Source organism: Crocodylus siamensis, chromosome 1 (genome assembly GCF_052110815.1).
Source record: "Crocodylus siamensis isolate JL-2025a chromosome 1, ASM5211081v1, whole genome shotgun sequence".
Lineage (NCBI taxonomy): Eukaryota > Metazoa > Chordata > Crocodylia > Crocodylidae > Crocodylus > Crocodylus siamensis.
In genome coordinates this window covers 43007870-43031622 of record NC_143395.1, presented here as the reverse complement: position 1 = coordinate 43031622, position 23753 = coordinate 43007870, and the positions used below count along the sequence as shown (strand labels likewise).

At 41.7% G+C, this 23753-nt stretch overlaps 1 protein-coding gene across 1 annotated transcript in view; it reads right to left on the bottom strand.

Annotated features, from left to right (window-relative positions):
* AGPAT5 (1-acylglycerol-3-phosphate O-acyltransferase 5) overlaps positions 1-23753 on the bottom strand; it is a 103155-nt gene that overhangs the window by 49941 nt on the left and 29461 nt on the right. The window contains exons 3-5 of the mRNA XM_090033507.1: positions 21802-21917; positions 12333-12422; positions 2390-2480 (exon numbers count right to left, since the gene is read on the bottom strand). Coding sequence (XP_089889633.1) covers positions 2390-2480; positions 12333-12422; positions 21802-21917 — 297 coding nt within the window. The remainder of the gene's footprint in view (positions 1-2389; positions 2481-12332; positions 12423-21801; positions 21918-23753) is intronic.

Below are 23753 nucleotides of genomic sequence, written 5' to 3'. Positions count from 1 at the left end.
ATTCAGTACATCATAGAAATTAATTTACCAGATCCGTTGATGCTATCTTTGTGTTTACTTTCAAATGAATTAATTTACTTCTGATCAACAGGAAAAAACAAAATGAGGAAATACATGTTTTGAACTGTTGTTCTTAGAAGTCTAAACTTTTTTTGTTTGTGTAATGGGAAAAAATAGAGAGCTGAAATCCCTTTGCTTTTTTTGTGTTACTCCAAGTCTGTTATAACTCACTCTATGGAAGGGTGGACCATGGCAATTTCCCTCACACTTTTTCTAGGGAGGAGAAAGGCCCAAGGCTTAAAACAATAAACTGAGTTAAAAAGTAAGGTTTAAGCCAAATAAAGCAAGCAAACAAAATTTGGTAAGGCTGCACGTCCTCATGCTTCAGGCATAAGCCATCAAGTCAAGTTCATTCTGGTTAAAACAGAACTCTTAATTCCATACCTCTGCCCTCTCTTCTCAACTGCAGTGGAAAATGCAATCACCATTCTGGCAATCACTCAGGCCTATAAGTCAGCCATTATCTTCCACTCAGATCCAAGTTATTACTAAATTTTGCCAATTTTCAGCAACTTTCACCAAAATCCCTTTTAAGTATGATCACTCCTATCCATCCATGCAACTAAACACTTATCCAGCTTGTATTATCTTATCTTCAACATTTTCTTCTCTGCACTTGACATGTACAAACCCTCATGGCCATTCAGAATGCTGTTGCAATGATTTTCCCCAATCTGACTCTCCAACCCTTCTCTCTGTAACTTTCCTGGTTTTCCCTTCTAAATCCGACGGAAACAAACTATAACAAAACCTCTGTTGTCACTTCAAGGCTCCTCATAGGGCTGTTTCAAAATGCATGCTTGCTTTCTCTTCCATGACACTGTGGAACAAATTACACCTAAAATGTACAAAAATTATTTTCCACTTGCACTGCTCATGAAAATGATTCTTTGCTATGCTGTCTACAAAAATCTAGCAAGCTACTATGCAGTATGCAGAAAGCCATTTCAAATATAGCATAATTTGAATTTGAAACTCATCTCTCCATGCTAAGACCACTGCCTATCCTGCTGATCAACATGGCTCTTTATTTTCTTGTGCTTCCCTGTGTCTCTCTATTGTTTGATTGTCTCTCATCTCTTATGCCTAAGACTGCAAACAATTTTGAACAGCAGTGGTCTTTTTATTCTGAGTTTGCATAGCCCTGGCACAAAAAAAGGTCGTTCTCCATGACTCACAATGGTACACAAATCAATGCGAACACAATGGTAACACAAATAAATGTTAACCTAAGTCTCTGGCAGCTGTTAAAATGGCAGTGAGATTGGGATAGTGGTGTCGCAACCTAAATTTTGTGTGCTAGACCTACGTGGCAGGATGCACAAGGTTTGGGATGGGACTTAAAAGTCCTCAGATTGCAATCGGACAATGAGGCTGCCCCCAGTTTGGATCCCGATTAGGCTGGGGTTAGCCCAGCAACTGGGACTGTCTGGACCTGACAACAGGCATTTTGATGTCCTGAGTCATGGTGAACCCTGGCTGGGGCTTGCTGCAACTGAGGGTTGGGTGCAAGGGCTGCAAGACTGCAACCCACTTGCCCTGCAGCTTATTGCTGGCATTGAACTGAGGCTGTTCTGGATCAATGCCAACAATTGACAATTGTCAGCGCTGGGACTAGGGTGGACTTGGGGCTGACTATGTTAGCACTGGGGAGATGGGATATGACACGCATTCCATATGTTGCACCATACAAACCAGCCTTAAAGATATTCAACATTTCACGTGAAGCACTGTTGTGGCTGGTTTGTTATTTTACGGTGCCATAAATTTGCTGAACATGCGGCACGTTGCTATTTATGCCACAATTAACATGGTAAATGTGCCATAAACTTAACATATATCAAGGGCCTGAGGAACAAAGTCTAGGATGACATTTCCTTAGGACAGGTTATTTTGAATCTGGTGTTAGCAATCCAAGGAAGCAAACTGGACCACTGCCCTGGATCCAGTGTAGAATACTCCTATATTCTTTGAAGATATCTTCTAAGGAATTTTCCTAAAATATACATGCCACAGGTAGAAATCAAAAGAAGAAAACTGGTTTTTGAAAACAGACACAGCAAAAAGTGATAGCATGCAGAGTACTTCAATAAATAAACTGTTATTTACTGTAAAATGAAAAAGAAACACAGTAGATGATTCTGTTAATATATGTGATTTATGTAGTGTATAGTTTTTATTCTTAGTACAGATCATTAAAAAGTGTACTTCTAAAGGCGCAAAATTTAACATGAGAGTTTGAATTTTTCACTCTCACATATGGATGGTAGCTAGAAATGGTATTTGCCTTTCCTCTTTAAGTCTCAAAGCTCTTTGAAGTTTTGCTTACCTTCTTTTTCAGCAAATGACTGACTATCTGCAATAACTTTTGGTATCTCTGGATTGTAACGAGTTCCCTCTGGAAAAATCACTAGGTACATCTGTAGGATTTAAAAAAATATTCTTAAAATGATAATTTTCAAAAGGTACTAAAATTATGACCCTTACATACATTTAGATCCCCCATCAGCTACAGCTGTAAATATTAAAATATTATTATCAAGTAGTCAAATTTCAAGTTACACAGGTATAAAAAGACATACTGAAACCATATATAATACAGAGGCCGAATCTTTGTAGTGCTACAGGTTAAGGTCTAAAATTCTTTTGAATTATTAAGCCAGTTTTAATGGAGTTTGACAAATGTGCAAACCCATGAAGATGCCTGAAAAATTTTTAGGAGTGGAGGAATCACTCCCCAACAAAAGCCAAATACAAATAAATCTTATTTCCATGCAATAATTATTAGTAAGATGGAAGGGAAGAGAAGGCAGCAGTATTTTCTACAATACATCACAACACATCTGTTGTTGTGTCATCAATGGTCATTTAACCTTAATTTAATCAACAGTCATTTCTTCACTATCATGCTGCAGTTTCTTTCTAATCTCATAAAAGTCTCCAGAATTGTTATTCATTATTTTAGGGAAAATTATAATAGCTTAGATGAGTGGTTTTCAACCTTTTAGACTGAAGGCACCCCTCAATCTCAAGGCACTCCTTGTTGCAATGTTGCAAAGAGCTAAGAAAGATCACAGCAGATTAGAATCTCTGGGTTAACTTGTCAATCCTGTTTGCATGCCTAACTGCTAATAATACCCCATGACACTCTTGAAAAAGATCTCATGGCACCATGGCTGAGAACCACTCATTGGATCATAATGTTCCACACTTCAACTTGGGTCGTCAAGCTAATATACAGAAAGCCATTTCAAATTTAGCATAATTTGCAAGTAACCTCTGTAAGCTGAATTTGTCAAATCAAGTAGCCCTCTTCCATGTTTGGCAAACTGGTGGCTAAAGTAGATGGAGTGCCTCTGCACCAATCTGAATGTACACAAGTAAACCTAAATACAGGGTTCCAGATTGAATAAAAGTGCTTGAATGCCTTACTGGCATGAATGAAACTTTCTGATCAAGTGCTTGTCTATGGTAAAAAATGTCATCCTTCTAGTTAATGCTTATTCTGAGATAGGCTAAATATGAATCAGCATTCAATATAAATGTACATCAGCCACTTATGAATAACTTAACTAGTCAATTTCTCAATACCGAGACAGGCTCTCAAGGCAAGACAGGGAGAAAGAAAGGCTTTATCAGTCATGTCAAAGAAGATGTTCCCTATGTACAGGACTGAGAAGACTAGGAAAGTTTTGTGCATGGAACCGACAAGTAGAAAGAAAAGTTTGGCACTTATCAACAAAACAGTTGACAAGAGGAAGAAGGTATGCAATGAAAGAACGGACTACAGGAGAGAGAAAAATATGAAAGGCTCTGAAGGAATGAAAGGGAACGTTAGGTCTATTTGGTGAAACAGAATCTGTGTGATATGGTTAGAGCAACAGACAAGGATCTTGGCAGCTATATTCTGAGGTAACTGGAGAAGGGGATCTCCGGGAGGGTCAGCAAAGTGATAAGAATGAGCTTCCGTCTTGATTACTCTGAGAGGAAGACTTAAACAAGAGGCCTTAGCTCAGAGGACAGAAAAGATCCAATAAAATTTATGGAAGAACAAGTGATAGAATTACTCATTAATTGCAAGCTTGTTAAGTCAGGGAGCATAGTGTCTAATAACTGTAGAAAAAAAGTGACATAGAAAAAAAGATGTAAGTTAAAGTTCCCAGACACTACATTTCAAATATGTCTCATCACTTCAGACAGATTTCAAGTGCAAGTGTAGTATATTTACTCACATCCAGGATGAGGGTTTTTTCCATCCCCATTCAACATGGGGTGCAGAAGAAAAATCTCTCTTCTTGGATCTAAGTACTGCCTGGTGCAGGCAGCTGCCATGGCTTTGGCCCCAACTCTGCACAGCAAAAGGAGTGTGGAGGAGGAAGTATGGCGCAAGGGGGGAATGCAGAGGAGAAGTGCAGGAGAGGGGTTTTATACACAACCTGGAAAGGGCATGCAGAGCTAGGCACGTGGAAGCAACTGCAATGTGAAGGGGTTGCACAAAGGAGACTGCGCTGCAGCAGGTGGGTGGGGAGGGGGCAGGCACTAGGGGTTAAATGGCAGGGAGGACAGATGGCAGAAGCCAGGCACCAGAGGGCAAGTGCCTGGGGGAAGCAAGGGCTGGGAGTCTGATTTCCCTCCTGTAGTTGTGTGGGGATGAGTTTAAGATAACTCCAGCAACAACTTGAATCTGGACATGGAACCCCCATGGAATTTTTTCACATCTAGAATCTAATTATTGGGGTGTCATCCTAAATTCAGAGTTGTCTTGGATTAGGGTAAATATAGAAATGAGTAAAAAAGGCCTTAGACAAAAATGTGATGACTGTGGTGGGCCAGTAGGGGTGCTCCTGTGCTGAGCCACCCACCTCACTGTGCCCAACTGCCTACCAAGTTCCATGTGCCTCCCCTGGGGTGCCTCATGTCTGGCCACCCTCCTTCCTGGGGCACACCCGTAAGCCTAGGGTAACTGCTGATCTTTATTTGGGCCCTCTGCCCCCTGGGGTATGCAGGCCTTGTAGACCTTGAGGGTGCTTGACCCACTGCAAGAACTTGGGGTGCTTCCTTAAGCCTGAAGCACAGAGAGTAGCTCCCTTAGTCAGCCAAGCATAGGGAGCATAAGGCATGCCCCAATCCCTCTCCCAGCAAGTCCTCCAAGCTTGTTATAGTGGACAGCTTTACTGGTTAAAGAGGGTAGGCTTGGGGAAGGGTACAGGTTATAAAAGTATCACAGAATAGCCCGCAGCAAACAGTACCGACTTAGTCACCTTTTGAGATGCTTCTACATTACAGTAAGCTATATTTCTAGATAAGCTTCAGGTAAGTTACTCACATGTTCATTTGGAGTCTAGAAGAGCTCCAGAGGTCGTGTGTTTACTCCATGTTTCTCAATATTGCTCCCCCCATTCCAGAAAAAAGGGGTCTTTAAATAACTGTTTTGACCCGACCTTCCAGGTCCAGTCAAGACAGGTGTTGTTTGATGCCAATCAATCAATCTGAAAAGCATCACTGGTCACCTACAAGAGTGACAGGGCTCAAGCCCTTGCCCCCTTGCCATGAGGTCAGTGCTTAGACTAGATTCACTTCCTCTGTACCCGCTTGAGGTCACATTGTAGCTGTAACACAGGGCAACCAGGTTGAGACAGGTGAGGAGACTATGACAAAGGAAAGGGAAAAAAACCCTGAAAGCAGGAGGCTGGAAGAAGATTCTTCCACAATGACTATAAATTTGCAGTTTACCAGCTGAAAAATAACCACGCCAATCCTAATCCTAGAGACAACTCAGTCCAGGCCAGAATTACTTCATTGATTCATTTAATTTAATCGACTGCATGTAATTTTACAGCTTTTGCCCAGTATGAATAGTAAAAGTAAAACTGTGATGCCCTTTCTTTTTAAAGGAAACTCCCAAAGAATTTTGGAATATGTATAACAGACTAAAGTTTCTGGTAAGTAAATGACCTCTCATGAACTTGGGGATTAAGAATTTATGAACACTGCAGCAACAGTAACATCTGCTTCTGCAGTCCAAAACTTCCTTTACATAAAGTAATATATTCTGGGGACAAACAGTGCTGGGGTATCCAAATTGAAGTTGAATATGCAAAAATACTGCATCGGTGTAAACCCTGACCTGGTGCTGGCCAGATTCTTAGCAGCCCAGCATGTTCTAATTATTGGCATTTTCTCCCTCTAATACAATGCAATAACTTTTGAATTCCATAACTAATCTATTCTAAAAATTCAAAGACTGCTCTAAGCATCAAGTGGCTGAACCAGCCTGCTGAATTTGATTAGATTCAGAATACCTGAGGGAGGAAATGCAATACACAAGAGTACCTCAAATCAGGTCAATGGGTGCAAGTGCCACAGAGGTAAGAACTGGCAGACAGCATCCATTATACTTCCATCTCACCTCTGCTCTTCATCCCAATAAAGTTTGAAACCCCCCGCAACCTGAGTACCACAATCTCTCAGACAGAGAATACCAAATGATTTGGGGGGGGGGGCAGGAGGATGGAGAAGAGGAGCAATGGCATAGGTGTCCACAGATCCCCTGGCATGGGCAGAGCAGCATTGTTATAGGTGTCCCTTAAAATTAGGGAGACATGGGAAAACAGCAGACAAACCCTGCCCAAGAAGGGATGCAAGAAGTCCTTATTTTGTATGATGGAATTCAACCTACAGGGCAAGAGTGCGCAGTGGTTCTCAACCAGCAAGCTGTGAAGGCAGGCCACAAACGAAGGCAGCCAGCCAACTCCCTCCCCAACATTCCCAGTGCTATGGTTTGCAAGGGAAACACCAAAGCTACCTTTATGTGGTACTGTGGACAGAACAATTCATTCTGCTGAAAGGCAGAGCTAAGGCAGAGCAAATCAGTCTTGGCATAGCACAAGGATGCCATTGCTGCTTTGCATGCCAGCAGAGCAGCCTAGAATGAGGAATATTAGAGAGTAGATGGGGATGTTAAACTATAAAGAAAGTTGGCAGGGGGCCACTCATGGAAATGGTGGGGATTGGGTGGGATTCATGGCTGTGAATGGAGATAGAAGAGGTGGGCTGCAAGATCAAACATTGCTATAAGCCAGACGCAACAAAGGGAAGGGAAATTTTCAAAAAAGAAAAAGCAAAGAAATACTGCTTGGGACAGGTGTGAAATATTCCAGATAGAAGCATCTCTTCAACTTGAAGCACCTGTAATATTTTTACTGAGTACCAGTCCTTCTTTCCTGAATGCCTTATGAAGAATTGCATACCTACTGCATAAGGACATCTTGTATTTATGCTATTGTTGACAAGCTTGTATTTATGCTGTTGTTCCCCAAAGTTTATTTAGGGAAAAGCTAGTGGCCAAAGAGAAACAATGATAAAGATTTCTAACTTTGAAAATTAAATCAAAACCTCAACCACATTAGCCAAACAGTGTTGTATAACCAAAAATATGTTCCCCTGGTTCTCCCAACGTTTTCATCACCTGATTAGTAAACAAATGAATATTCGAGCTATTTCAGATCAAAGCGAGCATTCTTATAGGTGAAAATATGGTGATGTGTCTTATCCAGCTCCTGAAGTGTATGAGGGAGATACTCAGAAAGGGGTAGTTAGCCATGTTAGTCTGAAGTAAAGTAGAAGGCATGGTAGATATGCACTTCATAGACTAACTAAATAAGATATTTATAAAACGCATGCTTTCATGAACTATATTCAGGTCATTAGTTGACAGGAAAAAAATACAGTATTCCTGAATAAATTCATAAAAAGGAAAAAAGAAAGAAACAGCACAGTGGCAAAATGACAAAAGGAACTTGCCAGTGTCCTTGGTAACTATAAATATGCCATCTTAAATTCTGGATTTGTGTATCAGTAATTACAGACAAAATGTAAACCTAGTATCAACACAATTACAGTAACACTATATGTTTGTTACATATTTCCTCCATCTGGCTTGTATTGCTTGCTATAGTAATATATACTATTTTTGTTACCAAAGGAACAGCAAAGTCAAATAAGCAGTAACCATGCAAGTACTAGCTGTACTACTGTCTTTCAATAAAATTGCAAACTATAGAGTTTGATCCAATTCACTTCAATAGAACAGGACCTATAGGTACTCTGGAACCTCTCAGGATCTGGCCTTAACTTTTGACCTTTTATTCTTAATGCTGATAATAGGGAAAATAGGATGTGTTTCCTGGTAGTATGCTGCACACCTTATAAGGTAAAAGAAGTTAATATGGAACACTAAGGTACATTTTTCATAGCTACTTGTCTGGAGGCAGCAGTACTATTGCACAAGTTGAGGTAACATTTTTAATTTCTTGGAGGTCTAGTATAGTAGCTTTGTAACTGGGTTTGGCTGATTAAAAGATTATTTAGGGAAAAGCTGACCATACAATTAAACAAATAACAAGATAATTGAAAAACTTTAAATCTCAACAAGAAGCCACATAAAGAATGGTCTTTCAGCCTACCATATTGTATGAATTTCTTGCAAGTCTAATGATCAAACTCTAATTCTTGAACAAAAAGGCTTTTTGGTACATAGTATTTGGAAAAGATGAGAAGCTTTTTGCAGCAAAGACAAAAAATGGCAGTTAACTTTGCAGCAGTTCAATACTCAAGGCCTGTAAGGAGGCCACATTGTTCCTGCATGTGTTTCCTGTCTATTTTTAACTCATTAGATTATTTTAAAGTATTAAAAATAAAAAAGGTAGTATATGACAGAAGGAGGTTTAAAAAAAAAACCTTGTAGCCAGGGTTAAACTGGAGTCAACTCTGCCCTCTTTCTTTGATGTCTCAGACTATTTTCTTAGCAGAAAGCACTCCAGAATGCCTGATTCTTTCATCAAGCTACAAGGAGAGAGAAAGGGGAAGTAATAAAATGACCCCCAACATAGGTTCCCTTCTTTCTCCCTATCTGCAAGCAACAAAACCCTTTTCTGACAAACATATATGCAAGTCATCATGTTACTGCTTACCAGACTGAGCTAAAATCTATTTCTGAACTATTGCATTAAGAAAGGAAATGTATTTTGGAATTTCTAGTTAGAATTTAACAAGGGCCATTATTTATCATATCAACCTTTAATGCAATATTTATACTTCTGCCAATGAATTAAGGATACAAGCTCTCTTTGATTAAAAGGACTTCCATTAAAAGCAATTTGATGACCTGTGGCTCACTATGTTAGATTTCAGCACCGCTAAGTAATCTTCTTGAGTAGTGTGTTAAGTCCATAGGTTATCATATTTATCTCAACAGTAACTGTAGATTAAAGGGAATTTTCAACCTCTAAATTAAAAAATTCTGAGACATAACATGTTATGGAAAGTTCAGTCTCTACTGGAAATAATGGCTCAGTAATACGGATTCTTTTAATCCTAGCACATACAAGCATTTGACTTAATAAATATAATCTTAACAGACTGGTTAAAGGTAATCCTTAGACCAGTAAATTTACAACTCTGTCTTATAGTCCAACTATTTTTAGGTTGGAAATAAATTTACTGTGTAGTACTCCTAAATCTGCATCAACTTTACATACTCCTAAATCTGCATCAACTTTACAGCTTTATTCATATTTCCATTACTAAGAGTCTCAAATTCATTTGAAAATGATTTCACTGAAAACAGTCGCATACATTCCTTCACCAAAATCCTAGCTCAGGCTGTTGGCCGATGTTCAGGCAGCTGTGCAATTGTGTTCTGATGAATTTTCTGCCCATCTCCAAAAATCACATGACTGGCCATACCAGACTTGCATGGCAGATCTTGTTATTTTGGAGATGACGCACAAAATTCCCCAAATCCCAAGTGGCCGCCAGAGCTACTCCAAGGCAATCCCAATTGTCAGGATTGGGTAGGAGGCAGCCCCGAGTCCCAAACAGTCTGGCAGACTTACTGCCTTGCCACACCACCTGCAAAGGAGCTGCATAGCCTGACAGCAAATCTGCCAGGTGACGTGGAGTCTTGGGGTCTCTGCTTGGTTCTAGACCTAAGGCTCTCCTGTACTCATGCCAACAGCTAGCTGATCATCACCATCGGGATGGAACAGCCTGGGGTATGGGACATGTCACATGTTCAAGTTATGATGCCATAAACATATTAATCACATCATAAATATAATGTCTACTAGGGCCCTTAAGGATAATTCCACCCATTATGACCGTTTACAATGCGTAGCTGTTATTTATATAATAAAAGTTTGCAAATTCAGGCTCCCGGGCGGGTGGGTGAGAGGGAGGGAGGGGACAGTCAATTTTTCATACTACCAAAATGGCCCAATTCTTTTGTATGCTTTGACTTTTCTGCCCCAATCCAGCAACACAAATTTGCTAAAAACCCAGTTTATGTGAAACAGTACATCTCACCCTTGATTTCCTAATATCAGAGTAAATGAATTTAGTTGGCTACATGTTTGGAACCCCCAGGTTCATCTTTAGAAGAAAAGCTTTTCAGAGTTACTTCTATTTACAAATTGATATAAAATCCTAGTGTGAAGATACTGTGGTGGAGAGATTAATTTGTTAATCTTGAAAGTGCCTCTTTAATGGATCACTCCCTTTAATTATATTATGTCTTAAATTTTCTATACATTATGCTAATGTTTGCATTTATAAAATCAGATTTAAGTCAACTTTCAAAAGCTGAAGTGAAAAATGGGTATCTGGGTACACATGCTTTTTGGCTTTCAATACAAAAAGTTATCCAACACAGCAGTACATAGACTGACTGAAATTATTTTTATGTTAGAAATAAATGTACTCCCAATACTCCCAGCTGCATGCATATGGACACAAGCCAGAGATCAAACCAATTTCTTAAACATATCTTGCCATAAACAAGTAAGATAAAATCGTAAACAGACAGAAAGGTTGTAGCCAGGGCATCAAAAAAATGTGTCCATAAGGCTAGGGGAGAGGAAAATTCTGATTCAAATGCCCTCCTTTCCCAATTATTCTAATCCAAGGTTTAAGCAAAAATGTCATCACTATGGCAGAGGAGGGACATTTTCATAGAAATTTGGGGATTAGTGAAATTTGCTTATCATTGGTTTTTGCCAGCTAGACAATCACAAAATGTTGAGCAATTTTTGCATGCAAGATGAAGAACAATTCTTTCTGAAAATGTATAGTGAGAAATAAGTTGTTTATAGAAAGAGATAATTAGCCATGTTAGCCTGAAGTCAAGGTGGACTTGCACCTTTTCAACTAATAAACTTATTTAAAACCAAAATACAATACTTTTAATTTGAAAGTAAAAAATAAGCCATTTGTCCTGTACATGGGCATCTTCATGACTAAGTTACCTGAAATTTGGTTTTCAAACCTTTCACATATCAGCCAAAAATCTACAGCAAGACTGTCAGATATCTGATTGCCATAATTTAAATTTTACACACACACACACACACACACAGAGAGAGAGAGAGCGAGAGATTTAAAACACTATTTCAATAGTGAGCCCTAACTCAGAACAATCGATCTCAAACACAATTTTTAATAATGAAGTATACTGAGGTCAAATACCAAATTATCTTTACTATGGCTTCAGCTTTAAAAAGGTACGCTGTGGTTAATACAACAAATGCCTTAAAAACTATAAATGTAATTTTAAATTAATAATTTAACTTACTATATATCAAGAGTTACCAAATAGTTTTTCATGCATCAAGCCAACAAAACAGAAAACCACTGAGCCACAGACTGTAGAGGGAGTCATGAGAAAAGTCACTTGGCAGCACTTGTCATTTTCAAACAAACAAACAAAATCGAGAGATAATTTTTTTCTGTAGCAAAAATTTACTGATTTTTCAAATATCATTTGCATTAGAAGTGATTAATCATCACAATGAACAATTAGCAATGGTAAAGAATTAAAAATGGTTCCTACCATTTTAAGAGACCAAGCTAATTTGATACACAGAAAAGGTAAAAAGGTGTATCAAGCTTTATTACCGCAGGCAAAATGCCTTTCTGAAATACAGGGAACATTGACACTGGCTGTTTCACAATGGAAATTCAGTTAGCGCATATATAATTGCAAGGTTTAAGTAGAAAAGAAAATTTTGACAATGAATTTCGTATATAATATAAATTTTAGATTAGTTCAAAGCTATCAGTGACTAATTAGGGATAATGTCTTAATCCAGAATAATCTGTAAAATACTTAAAGAAAACAAGCATACCTACAAATTAGATGACTAAATTGCTCTGTTGTAGTCAATTCCAATTAGAAAGAGCAATAAAATAAAGTGGAAAAAAAAGTGTGGACTTACGGGAGTCTCAGTTTTCACCTGGGCCTGCAGCTTGTCTCTCATTTCTTTTTCATTGAATTTGGCACTTCGTTTTACATACACTCCTCCATGCTAAAATAAAAAAATAAAAAGTATTTATTAGTATTTATTACACACTGTAGCACATAAAATGATATTTGTATTCAGATGCAATTTTAGGTTTCATAGTGATAGATTATTAAGAAATACCTCCAAAGAGTGAAAATTATCAGACCATATGCAGTAAACATTTTCTCCTTGGATAAAAGTGCTTACAAAAATTTTGCATCTTCATGTACAAGATGAAATCTTTAAAAAGGTTATATAGAAATGAGAAGTGTTATATATACAGATTGCAATGTCACCAAACACAATCAGAAAACAGCTGAACCATCTTGTTTAACAGTGTTAAATATTTCATTAAAATGACAGCACTGGAACTGACACAGATTTCTGCAACAAAAACATTTATCTAAACTCATAAGGCGCGTCCACACATGCAAGCATGTGCGCTTGCAGCAGTTCAAACAGAAGCAGTGCAAATTTGAACTGGGGCTTTTTGCCTCAGCGCACGTGCTCAGACATGCACTTTGTTGTGGAGCAAATTGTGCCACTTGGGGCAAAATAACCCTGCCTGGCTCCTCCTGGATCTGCAGCCAGGGGGAGCTAGAGCCGGGGGCCAGCACCTGTGCTGTTCCCAGCAGTATAAAAAGCTGCCCTGTCATGGCCCCATCCATACAAAAACCTGCCCTGGCAAGCAGCTCAGGACTACTCGCTCTCCAGAGCTTCTGGGGCTCAGCCACTTGGTACCTGGGGACACTACCCCTTGTGCCAGCTGGACTGGCACAAATCCATTTTTAAAAATATCCCAAAATCCATGTTTTTAACAGAAAAGACCACTCTATACACACATACACACACACACACACACCCCCCCCCGCCCTAGACAGAGAGAGAGAGCGCGAGCAATCACTTGGGCAATGCTTTATTGGTATATTTACAATGTTAAAGCAGTGTGGAAGCCTACCAGTGTCTCTATCATCATGATAAAATAAATTCTAAATACCTATATGTGTTGATGTGTACTTCTGGTTTTCTTTGCACATGATGGGTGTGTGATGGGTGGATGTGGTGTTTGCAGGAAGAGGGTGGGAAGGGGTGTGGGGGAAGGCGGGTGGGTGTGTGGATGGATGTGGGTTGGTGTGTGGGTAGGTGTGGGGTGATTGGTGTGGGCTGACTGTGGGTGTGGGGGTGCTCCTCAGAAGGGGTAGGTCCCCTGGCCCCCCCAGAGTGCAGCCCCCCACAATGCACATGGAATGCCCTCCCTCACTAAAGGGCCCCACCTCCCCCCTGGAGGGCCATAGTCCCTATCCCCCACAGGGCCCCAGCCCTGTCGCACAGGGTCCCAACTCCCCCTGGAGGGCCCCAGGCGCCCTGGAGAGCAACAGCCACCCCTGCCCGGGGTCCCAGGCACCCTGGAGGGTCCCAGCCCCCACCCTCCTGCCCAGGCCCATAACATACCTTTGGCAGCAGTAGCAGGGCACTCTGAGCCATGGCGGCAAGACCCGGTGCGGCACACGGGGAACACATGCTGGACCCAGCTGGGTCCTGGGGCCTTTCTGCTGCTGAGCTGGGCCCTTGGTGGCAGGACCTGCTGCCCTCAGGGCCCCTCCGCTGCCAGGCGGGCTGGCCCTTGGTGGCAGGACCTCGTGTGGCGTGTGGGGATTGCATGCCATGCCCAGCTGGGTCCTGCTGGCCCTGGGGTCCCTCTGCCACCTGATCAGACCAGCCCTTGGTGGCACGACCCAGCACAGCGCATGGTCCTTGCGTGCCAGGCCCAGCAACCCTCAGGGCTCCTGTACCACCTGGCCTGGCTGGGCCCAGGGCTGTCAGGACCTGGCTGGCATGGTGCGCGGTCACCACACGCTGCGCCAGGTTCCATCGCCCTGGGCCCAGCCTGGCCAGGCGGCACAGGGGCCTAAAGGGTGGCAGGACCTGGCTGGGCAGGGATCTGACAGGAGGAGGGGCTGGGCAGGGATTGGGGGGCTGGGGGAATGGGCGGGGCTGGCAGGGGTTCCCTCCAGGGGACTCCTCCATGGTCCCCTATAGGGCACATAAAGGGTACATACAGACATTACACTTAGATCAGTTTAAGTGAACATAGACCAATCTAAACCTGCAACTATGCAGAAGTTAAATGTACATATAAAACTGTCTAAAAATGACACAAATGATCTGAAATAGACCTTGTTCAAGGAACACGCTCTTGAGATCAATTCAGGTTAGACTGATGTATCAAGTTTGGGTATTGTTCCAAAAGTATTAAAACTAACACAGCTCCTCAAGTGGGTGAAGTTACTCATGTGCACAAGTATTTGCAAGACAAAGTTTTCAAGACTGGTTCTTCTTTGTAAATAAAAACAAGACAAATACTATCCATCTAATAGTGCAAAGATATATGTAAAGAGGTAATGTATCTTGTTGAAGTAGTCATGGCTGATTACAACACTATTATGCACCCTCAATAAGAAAAGCGTAAAAGCCTGGTAATTAAAAGAACTATATGTTATGACCAGGGATCCTGGTTTTCTCTGATAAAAAAAAAAACCTTCGAATTCTCCAATTAAACCCCCCTGCAAATTCTCTGACAAAAACCACAAAATCCTTGATTAAAATGAAACACCACACATACACACACACGTTATCAATTGAACACAATCTATTTACAATTTTCAAGCAATCTGGAAGCTTACCAGTGCCTCAATCACTATAATAAAATGCATCTTACTCCTCACCTGTATAACCCCTGCAGCCCTGCTTAGTGCCTCTCATTCCCCACCCAAACCCCTTGTCTCCCCCAGTCCTGCTGGAGGGGACCCCCAGCTGCCAGGGCTATGCGGCCAGGGGCCTGGCTCTACAGGCCCCTGTCTTATGCAGCAGCACCCAAGACCCAACTGCTGCCCTCTCCCCTCCCCCACGGGTGGCTCAGCTGGAGCTAAGCCCATGGTGGGGCAAGGGCCAGTTCCCCACTGCTGCATCCCAGGACAGTGCAGGGCTGTCCTGAGCAAGCACAGGCAACTCCACATGGGCTGCAAGCGGCTGCAACACGGGGTGCTGGCCACAGGGCAGTGGAGGGGCCGCTTTTCCCCCACGCTCAGCATCAGCTTGTTTTCTGCTGGTAAGCAGGGGGTCAGGGCTGAATGCAGCCCCTTGCCTGTACTGCAGGGCTGAGGGGGCACTGGGAGTGAGTGGGTGCAGGAGCCAGCAGGAGCATGGGGCCTGTATCGGTGTCCCAGAGTCAGCACTGGCAGGGCCCAGAGCAGGGTGGCAGGAGTACAGGGTCCTGGTTGGCAAAGGATCTATGGAGCTGAGCCAGCTCCCCGCTCCCCCTGCTAGGCATGGGCTTCTGGTTGTGGGGGTGGGGCTGGGTGGGCCCTGCCGTTGCAAGAGCCTGCCGGGGCTTCCCCTGGATCCTACTGCCCCTGGCTCCTATCATCTTTGACAGGAACCAGGGACAGAGTAATATTAAATTTTCTAAATTTTTTTTAGGGGCCCCGTGGGCCAGATAGCATGGCCTAGTGGGCCAAATCCGGCCCGCAGGCTGTATTTTGCCCACCCCTGCGGTATATGTACACACCCCAATACATACACATTATAGATGCATAGTTTATTATACACTTATATCTACTACTTTATTTAAAAATATATTTTTGCATGCTACATATTAAAATATGTTATCTTAATTTTTCCTCATTGTTTACATGTATTGGCTTGTTATTTTAAGGCTGGCCATAAGAAAGGTATTAGGGTGCTGATAATACTTTAAAACAAACACAAAAATTAACTGAATCGCTTTACCAACCCCTCCTGCCAAAAATCCTCTTATTTTGACTCTGCAAACATCATCTTCTTTGACTGTTATTATTGTTATACAGGTGCTTTGCAGCCCTGAAGCTGAAGGAGGAAAAAAATGCCCTTTTTGTTTCTGACACAGTCTGAAAAAAATATTCCTCCTTTTTGTTTATACTACAAAGTTGTGCCAATCTCTTCCCCTGAAGGGAATTATGCTGACCAGAAAAAAAAATGCTCCTTCAAGCTGCGGTAGATCAGTGTATAAAAGAGCACGGGCCCCACATGAAAGACCAAATCCCTTTAGCTAGCAATATCTATAAGATTTCACATGTACAATGTACCTTGTCATGTAAAGGGATAAAGGGAGGCAGGCTTGTGATCTGACCTCAGCTCCCTTACAACTCAAAGCCGTTAATAGCTGAGGATTTTCAATATGGAGATGGAGGATCCCTATTGAACACAATCTCAGAGAACCAAATTACTGCTCAAAGTTATTACAATGCTTATTTTTTTATTCTTCTGTCTCCTTTCTGTAGCTAATCAAACAGAATTCCCCTGGATGGTTGGTTTAGGAATCACAGCTGATCAGCTAAATCAGGACTGTAATGCTGCTGCTCCAAACTTGGCATCTGCTCTGGCTGCTGCGCCAAGAGTATAACTTTTAACATATGTTAGTAGGTTGCTCCAAAAGGCTGTTCTATAAATCAGAGATTATCACTTTTCTAACATAGGTCAATGTCTCTTGCACTGTAGTTGAGTATACCTTGATGCTCAGAGGGACAGGCTCACCTGCTAATTAGTATAATTTAAATGTACTGAATAATATGCTCAGAGGAAGTCACCTGACTTTTCAATGGTCAAACAGGAGTGGGAATTCTGTCTGGGTTAGCATCAAGTTTTGGAAACATCTAAAGTACATAGTTTCTTTTCTCCAAAGCAGTTTTAAAAGACTACTGTAGTGACTGACTGGCGCAAGTGGGATTCTGATAGTGCTTTGTGATTCAGCTCTTGCACTTGCTGACATGACCTGTGACTGTCAATCATCCAGCAAGGGACCATGCCATGTGATATGGCCACTATAGGTCTGGGCCTTACTCTGAGACAGATTTCTGTGCCAGAAAGTGCCTGGGAGAACTTAGCATCTGTAGAAGGTCTGACGAAGTCATCTTCATTTTAAGCAGTTCAAGTAAATTCAAAAGTGGATTAGCACTAATAGTCAAATCCTATTCAAATACACTTCTTTGGGAATAGAGTTGCAGCGCATTAGGGAAGCTAAATGAGTTTACTGTGCTAGGGAGCATTATGTGGAGAGGGATTCAATTCCAGAAACAGAAGATGGGTAGCCAGACAGATGGAAGGGGTTATGTGTTTCGTTCCCACTTTGCACATTCACCTTTCTATCTTCCAAGAAGACATTTGACTAATAGCATGTGCAGACGAATACATGGCTTATATCAGGGGTGGACAAGTATTTGGGCCCATGGGCCATACAGGGAGTTTTGGTGAGCTGTTGCAGGTTGCAGTCAGCACCCCCTAGGCCCCAGCCCTGCACTGTCATCACCCCAAGATCCTGGCCCTAGGCCCAGATGCAGCTCCCCATCTACCAGCAGCCCCATCCCATCCACCTGCCCACAGGTTTCCTCCATGGAAACCCTGGGAGTGCTGGGCTGTGACAGCAAGGCCCTAGTCTGCTCCCCACAAGCTGCTGGTCACGGAACTCATGCCCACCGCAGGGCTGTGCAGGCAGCTGATCACGGCTCTGCCTCAGCTCCAGCCCCACATTGTCACTGCCTCGCAATCCTGCCCTCACTTGCCCATCCCGCTCCCAAACACTGCTCCCTGCCCACCTCAGGCTCCATCCCAGCCACCTGGCCATGCACCCTGCAATGGATACAATATGGATGGGTTGGGGTGCCCAGGCAGTGGGCCCAGGTCTGGCAACAGCAGCTGCCAGAAGAAGTCATTGCCACTGCCGCTGGAGCTGCCAGGAAGTGAGTCCAGCTGTTGTACCGCCTTAAGCCTGCTGTGGGCCTGAGGGCATTGAGTGGCCACATGCACCACAGCCCAGACTGCCCCCTGTGTAGATGGGAGCAGGGTAGGTGGGACCAAGGGATCCACCATGGGCCAGACAAAAATCCCTCAGTGGCCCAGATCCGACTTGCAGGCCATATTTTGCTCACCCCTGGCTTGTACTCTCCAAAAACCACAGAAAAAAGAAGACACCAATAAGTCAATAGTATATCAACTCCTCACTGAATGTTCTGTCACCTAGCCTATTTCAGGGTAAGTAGCCAGTTGTAAAATTACTATCTGGTTAACAAAGCATATGGACTGACAGAGGACCAAAAGAAGAGCATAAGTTGGCCAGCTAGCTCAACCAGTTGGAACAGTGCTTATAACCCCAAGGCCATGGGTTTGCTCCACACCCTGTTCACAGGCATAAGTCTCTGATTGCTGTTGGCCAGGGATCCAAGAGGCTGGAGTAACAGGGTGCTGACAGAAATGACAGTTTGTCATGTGATTGGGCACCTGTAGTGCTTTATAGTCATGCCCTGACAGAAATGCATGTCTGCAGAACACTTTAAAAATGCCTGATCATATGGCAATCTGAATTCTCACTGTCCTTAACTTCTGTCAGTGTGCACTGGGAGCAGGGCTGGGCTGATGTAGCGCCATCTTCAGAATGGGAGGGGGAGAAGGCAGGGCAGGGAGTCCCATCCGGGGTTTGCCCAGTCTGCGCTAGAGGGTTGGTAAATCCCTGATCAAATTCCCTCCATTCCCTTCCCCTGTCCCATTCTTAGGACAATGCTGGAGCTGGGAGGGGGAAGGCGGGGCTGGGGGAGACTGCAGGCTCACAGCTGCTCCAAACTGCAGCTTGATCCCACAGTCTCCCAGACTCGATAGCAAATGTCTGCTGGGTCCAGGGGATCGCTATAACTCATGGCACTTCCTGCAAAGCACCACAAGTTACAGTGGGGAGCGCACATCTTTCAGCACCCACAGATACTGTCAACTCCGTCACATCCACACAGTTTCTGCTGTCTCCTCCTCCTCCTCTTCTCCTTGTCTGCCCACTTCATTAGACTACAACAGTGGAGAAGCACACCAACTCTGCACAAGAGTTCTGTTATTTTTACTACAGCGTGTTTTCATACAGAAGGGACAAGTGAACCACAATTTTCATTACCTGTTACTACTTCTACAGAAACAGAAGTCTCACTTCCTCAGTCAGAACTCCCTGGTTAAATGAACTGCTGCTTTCTAGCAGAACTGATTCAGCACAGCCAGAGACACAGAATAACAATAGCAAGAGATCACCAAGTGACCTGTAGGCCACATACTGTGTGAAATGGGAGCTGAATTCAGCTGTGGATACCAAAATCACTGACTTACAAGTCTTCAGATCAACTACAAGTCTCCCAGTACTGCTCAACATCTGCAGGAATTTGGGGAAATGCAGTAATACCTCTTCCTTTCTAGCAGACCTTAAACTCCCTTCCATAATTACTGGGGGCAACAAAATGTTGCACACACTTATAATGGTATGTGCTAAAAAGGTGCAGTCCCTGTTGTGTTAGTTTCGTCATATTCACTTATAAAACAGGTTCGCTTGTACATCTTAGGTAATATATGTAAAAATACCTAACCAAAGAATAAATACAACATCTGCACAATTAAATAATAGCTCCTGTGCTCTTTATCATGTTACATCTCATTTGCACAATATATACTGGCTACTGACTCCAGGGATGCAAAACTGGGGGGTAGAGGGGACAAACAGGAAAGCAAGAGAAAAAGGAACAATAATATTCCACACTGCTGTATCCATTATTCTCACCTGTGGTCAACCGCACAGGTACACAATTTGAAGCTTAGCAGTCAACACAGACCACCATGAAACAAAACACACACCTGCATGTAAGATCAGCTGGTTAATCTTTACATATATCCTAAATGTTTTCCACTGTAGCCCCTCCATTCTCTGCTTAGATAGATGAACAGATTCAATAAATTTTGATATGAAAGAATTGGGAAATACCATTTTGGGTGTATCACCCAAAATATTAAGGCCAGCTTTACATGCACAGTGATATTTTAACCTACAAAACAATCCTGTACCACAGCAGATTAAAAAAGGAGCTCCTTTATTTGTTTCTATTAGAAATCTGTTTTCCAAAAAAGAATTGGTTATGAAGTCATACATAATTCAAATTCCCAAATTTTGTAACATTTCTACCGTATTTACTTTTAAACAAGAGATCAAAACATACATGTTTTTCTCAAGACAGATTTCTGGAAGTACTGTTTTTATATTTTCAAATTGTTTCCTCTGTACTTTTCAAACTTTTTTTCTCAGGCAACAATGAATTGTGTTTACAAATATGTTTCCTCTCCGCCTGAATTCTGCTTTACTGGATATCCAGAATACGTATATTCCAAAACAGGAAGTTTACCCGAGGCAGGGAATGTAAATTCCATGAGTATTCCGTAATTATGTGTCACTGGAAATTTTTAGTGGAGTGTAAGTGACATCACTAACAGAGCATCAACAGGAAGAACAGGAAGTGTTTTATGTTTTTGCAGTGTTTGGTGTGATAAAGACAATAAAAAATACCTATTAGCGTCCGTTACAGTCCTGCTGTCTCCCTTCTCAGTAATTTAAGCACATTTTTCTTAAAAGACACGTGCACTCACCATTGTCTGAGAATTGCTTTACACTTGTGTTACTGAATCAGTCATATAACCATCTTATTCTATCATATGGCTCTAATAGCAAACTACTTTGCGGCCTGGAGACTAAATAGGTTTGAGTAAATACATATGATCTGTAAAAAGTGTAGCTATTCAGATTAGTTTCCACAGGGACAGTCTTTTAAAGTCAGTATAAATATTAAGGAAACTGAGCACAGGATATTCCAGAGAGTAGCAGTGATTTTCCAAAATCTTGGAAAAATGTTAACACCTAATGATAGTGACTGGAATAGATATCCCGATTGTCAGTATTTTTATTAAAGGAAGAATTTGGCCACCATAAACATGATGACTATATGCAAGGGCAAACTGTGGTAATATTTCCATGCAACACATTTAATATTAGGCAGGAATGGCAAAATGGCCATAAGGATTGGGGAGGAAATGGAAGAGGAAAGCCATTGTCTTCACAAAGCACCCAAGGAAGCATCATTACTGTGGTTGCCCCTGATTATTTAGGGGGGAGGCAGAGAAGTACAGAAGCACATTCCCCTTTGATGTAGACAGGGCTTAGGAGTTAAAACTTGTTCCAAGCAGCACTGAATTCTACCACCCCAGGAACTTCAGCTGTTCATGCAGAGACTGCCAGCAAATGACAGTATGGAAGCCATGAGGTTGAGGTTGCTAAGAACATCTATGCAGAAATACTACACCTTAACTGGCATCACAGGACATATGCTCTTCTCATGAAGCCTCTTGTTTAAGGAGGCTCATGCCTAGTCTGCAGTGGCAACAATGTGCTTAATGACATGGGTAAAAGAAAATCCTCCTCCTTCCTTTTTTGAATGAGTGTTAGAAACGTGGCAAAGAGGACCACATATTTTGTGTTTCACCTGTAAACAATAAGGAAAAGAATAGATTAAGTTACCTGTGAAAAATACCACCCATACAAGGGCAGCCATTTTAAGCCATCTTTCAAAACATATCGTACATGTCCAAGAGCATTCTGTCTGATTGCCAACATGTCTGCAATGATCCAGTCAACTGCAAAGACAAAAGCCCAAACAGTTTAATTACATTAAGTCTCAACTTACTCAGAGAAAACAAATGCATCTGAAATAGTAACTGTGATTCTCACAAGAAGAATTTATCCAGCACTACAAAGTTACATCACAGACAACTTATAATCACATTGATTCTATTCTAGCATTTATTTTAAAAAGAGATTTTAAATTCACACATCTCTATATTGGATACTAGTTCAAGTTGTACAAGGCACTACACCATATTAAAATTCTTAAAAAGGTCTATTGAACTTTTTGTTTCTTTGCTGTTGAAGTTCTGCACCAAAAATGTTACTTGAAGCATGCTTACCTGATACAGAATGTAACGTGCATATATATATACACATGTAAGTGCACAAATCAAGTCCTATTTGAAACTTTGCTTCTATATCTATTTCCCTCACAGCAACTTCTTACATAACCAAGAATGTCATCAAGTGTCTGCTTTCCTCAATCTCATTTAAATATGTTAACTATTACAGAGCCAGGCATTTTAAAAGGGGTTCTGCTTGGCTTCCGGTTTTCCTTGAACAATTAAGAGTTCAATTTGTGGTAACTAGGCATTTAATTTTACAATTTATGACAAAAAGGCCTACCAGTTGCATTGAATATATTAGAAAAACATTTCACCTTATTTTCTTTACTATATATATGTTCTTCCTCTGATCCTGTAATTTCTCCTATTTAATACCCCTACTTAAACCTTCATGATTTCTCCATTCCCTATCCCAACAGTCTTGGCATTCAGTTTTCCATTCTTTATGATTCTTAGGAGATATATTGTTGAACGATTTCAGAAGGACTTTTACTATTTTAGATCAACTCCAAACTTCGAAGAATTTAACCAGATGTTTTAAAAAGAGATGTAGGGTATGCTGATATGGCCAACTCCAAATGAACTAATTAGCCAGAACAGAGAGCCAAATTAACACAGCATTACTGCATCCTGGACCTAAGTTGGCACAAAAAGAAAGGTGGCAGATCAGAATGTATTTGGGTAAAGATAAAAGGTGAAAGATACAGCACCAGCACAGCAGTGAGGACTGATTATAGAACACCAAGTCAGAAAGAAGAGATGGATAAGGAACTCTTCAAGGAGGTGACAAAATTATTCAAGAGTTGAGATGGTACTGATAGAAGATTTCAGTTTTCTGGGTAACTGCTGGAAGAATCATACAGCCAAACATAAAATGTTGAGCATGTTCCTAACTTGTGTAAAGAACAATTTTCTGTTCCAGAAATCTCAGGATACAACTAAGTGATTATCTATCTTGGATCTTGTGTAAGGTGTAAGATGTAACGGTGGTGGGAAACTTGGGAAGAAATGATCACAACATGAAAGAAATTATGATCCTGACACTGGGAAAGCAATGAGGTCAGCAGAAATAAGACCCTGCACTTAAAAAACATGGATTTTAGCTGACATAAGATGCTAGTAGGCATGGTGCAAGACAGACTGAAAGATAAAGGTGCCCAGAAGGGCTAGAAGCTTCTAAGGAACACAATATTAGAAGCCCAACAAGATGCTCCAACACAACGGAAGCACAAGAATAACAAGGGACCAATGTAGTTGTGTAAGTAGCTTCTAGGATGCCTCAAATGTAAAAGGAAAGTATAGAGGCAATGCAGTGGAAAGATGGGCAGCTCACCAAGGAAGCATACCAGGAAAAAGCAAGAAGTTGCAAGGACCAAATTAGGAAGGCAAAAGTAAAAAAAAAATAAAAAAAAAATTAAAATGGCAGGAGGTTTTTAGCTGAGTCCCACAGGAATTTGTCCTGGGACCAGTGTTATTCAGTATTTATTAAAGATTTTGATA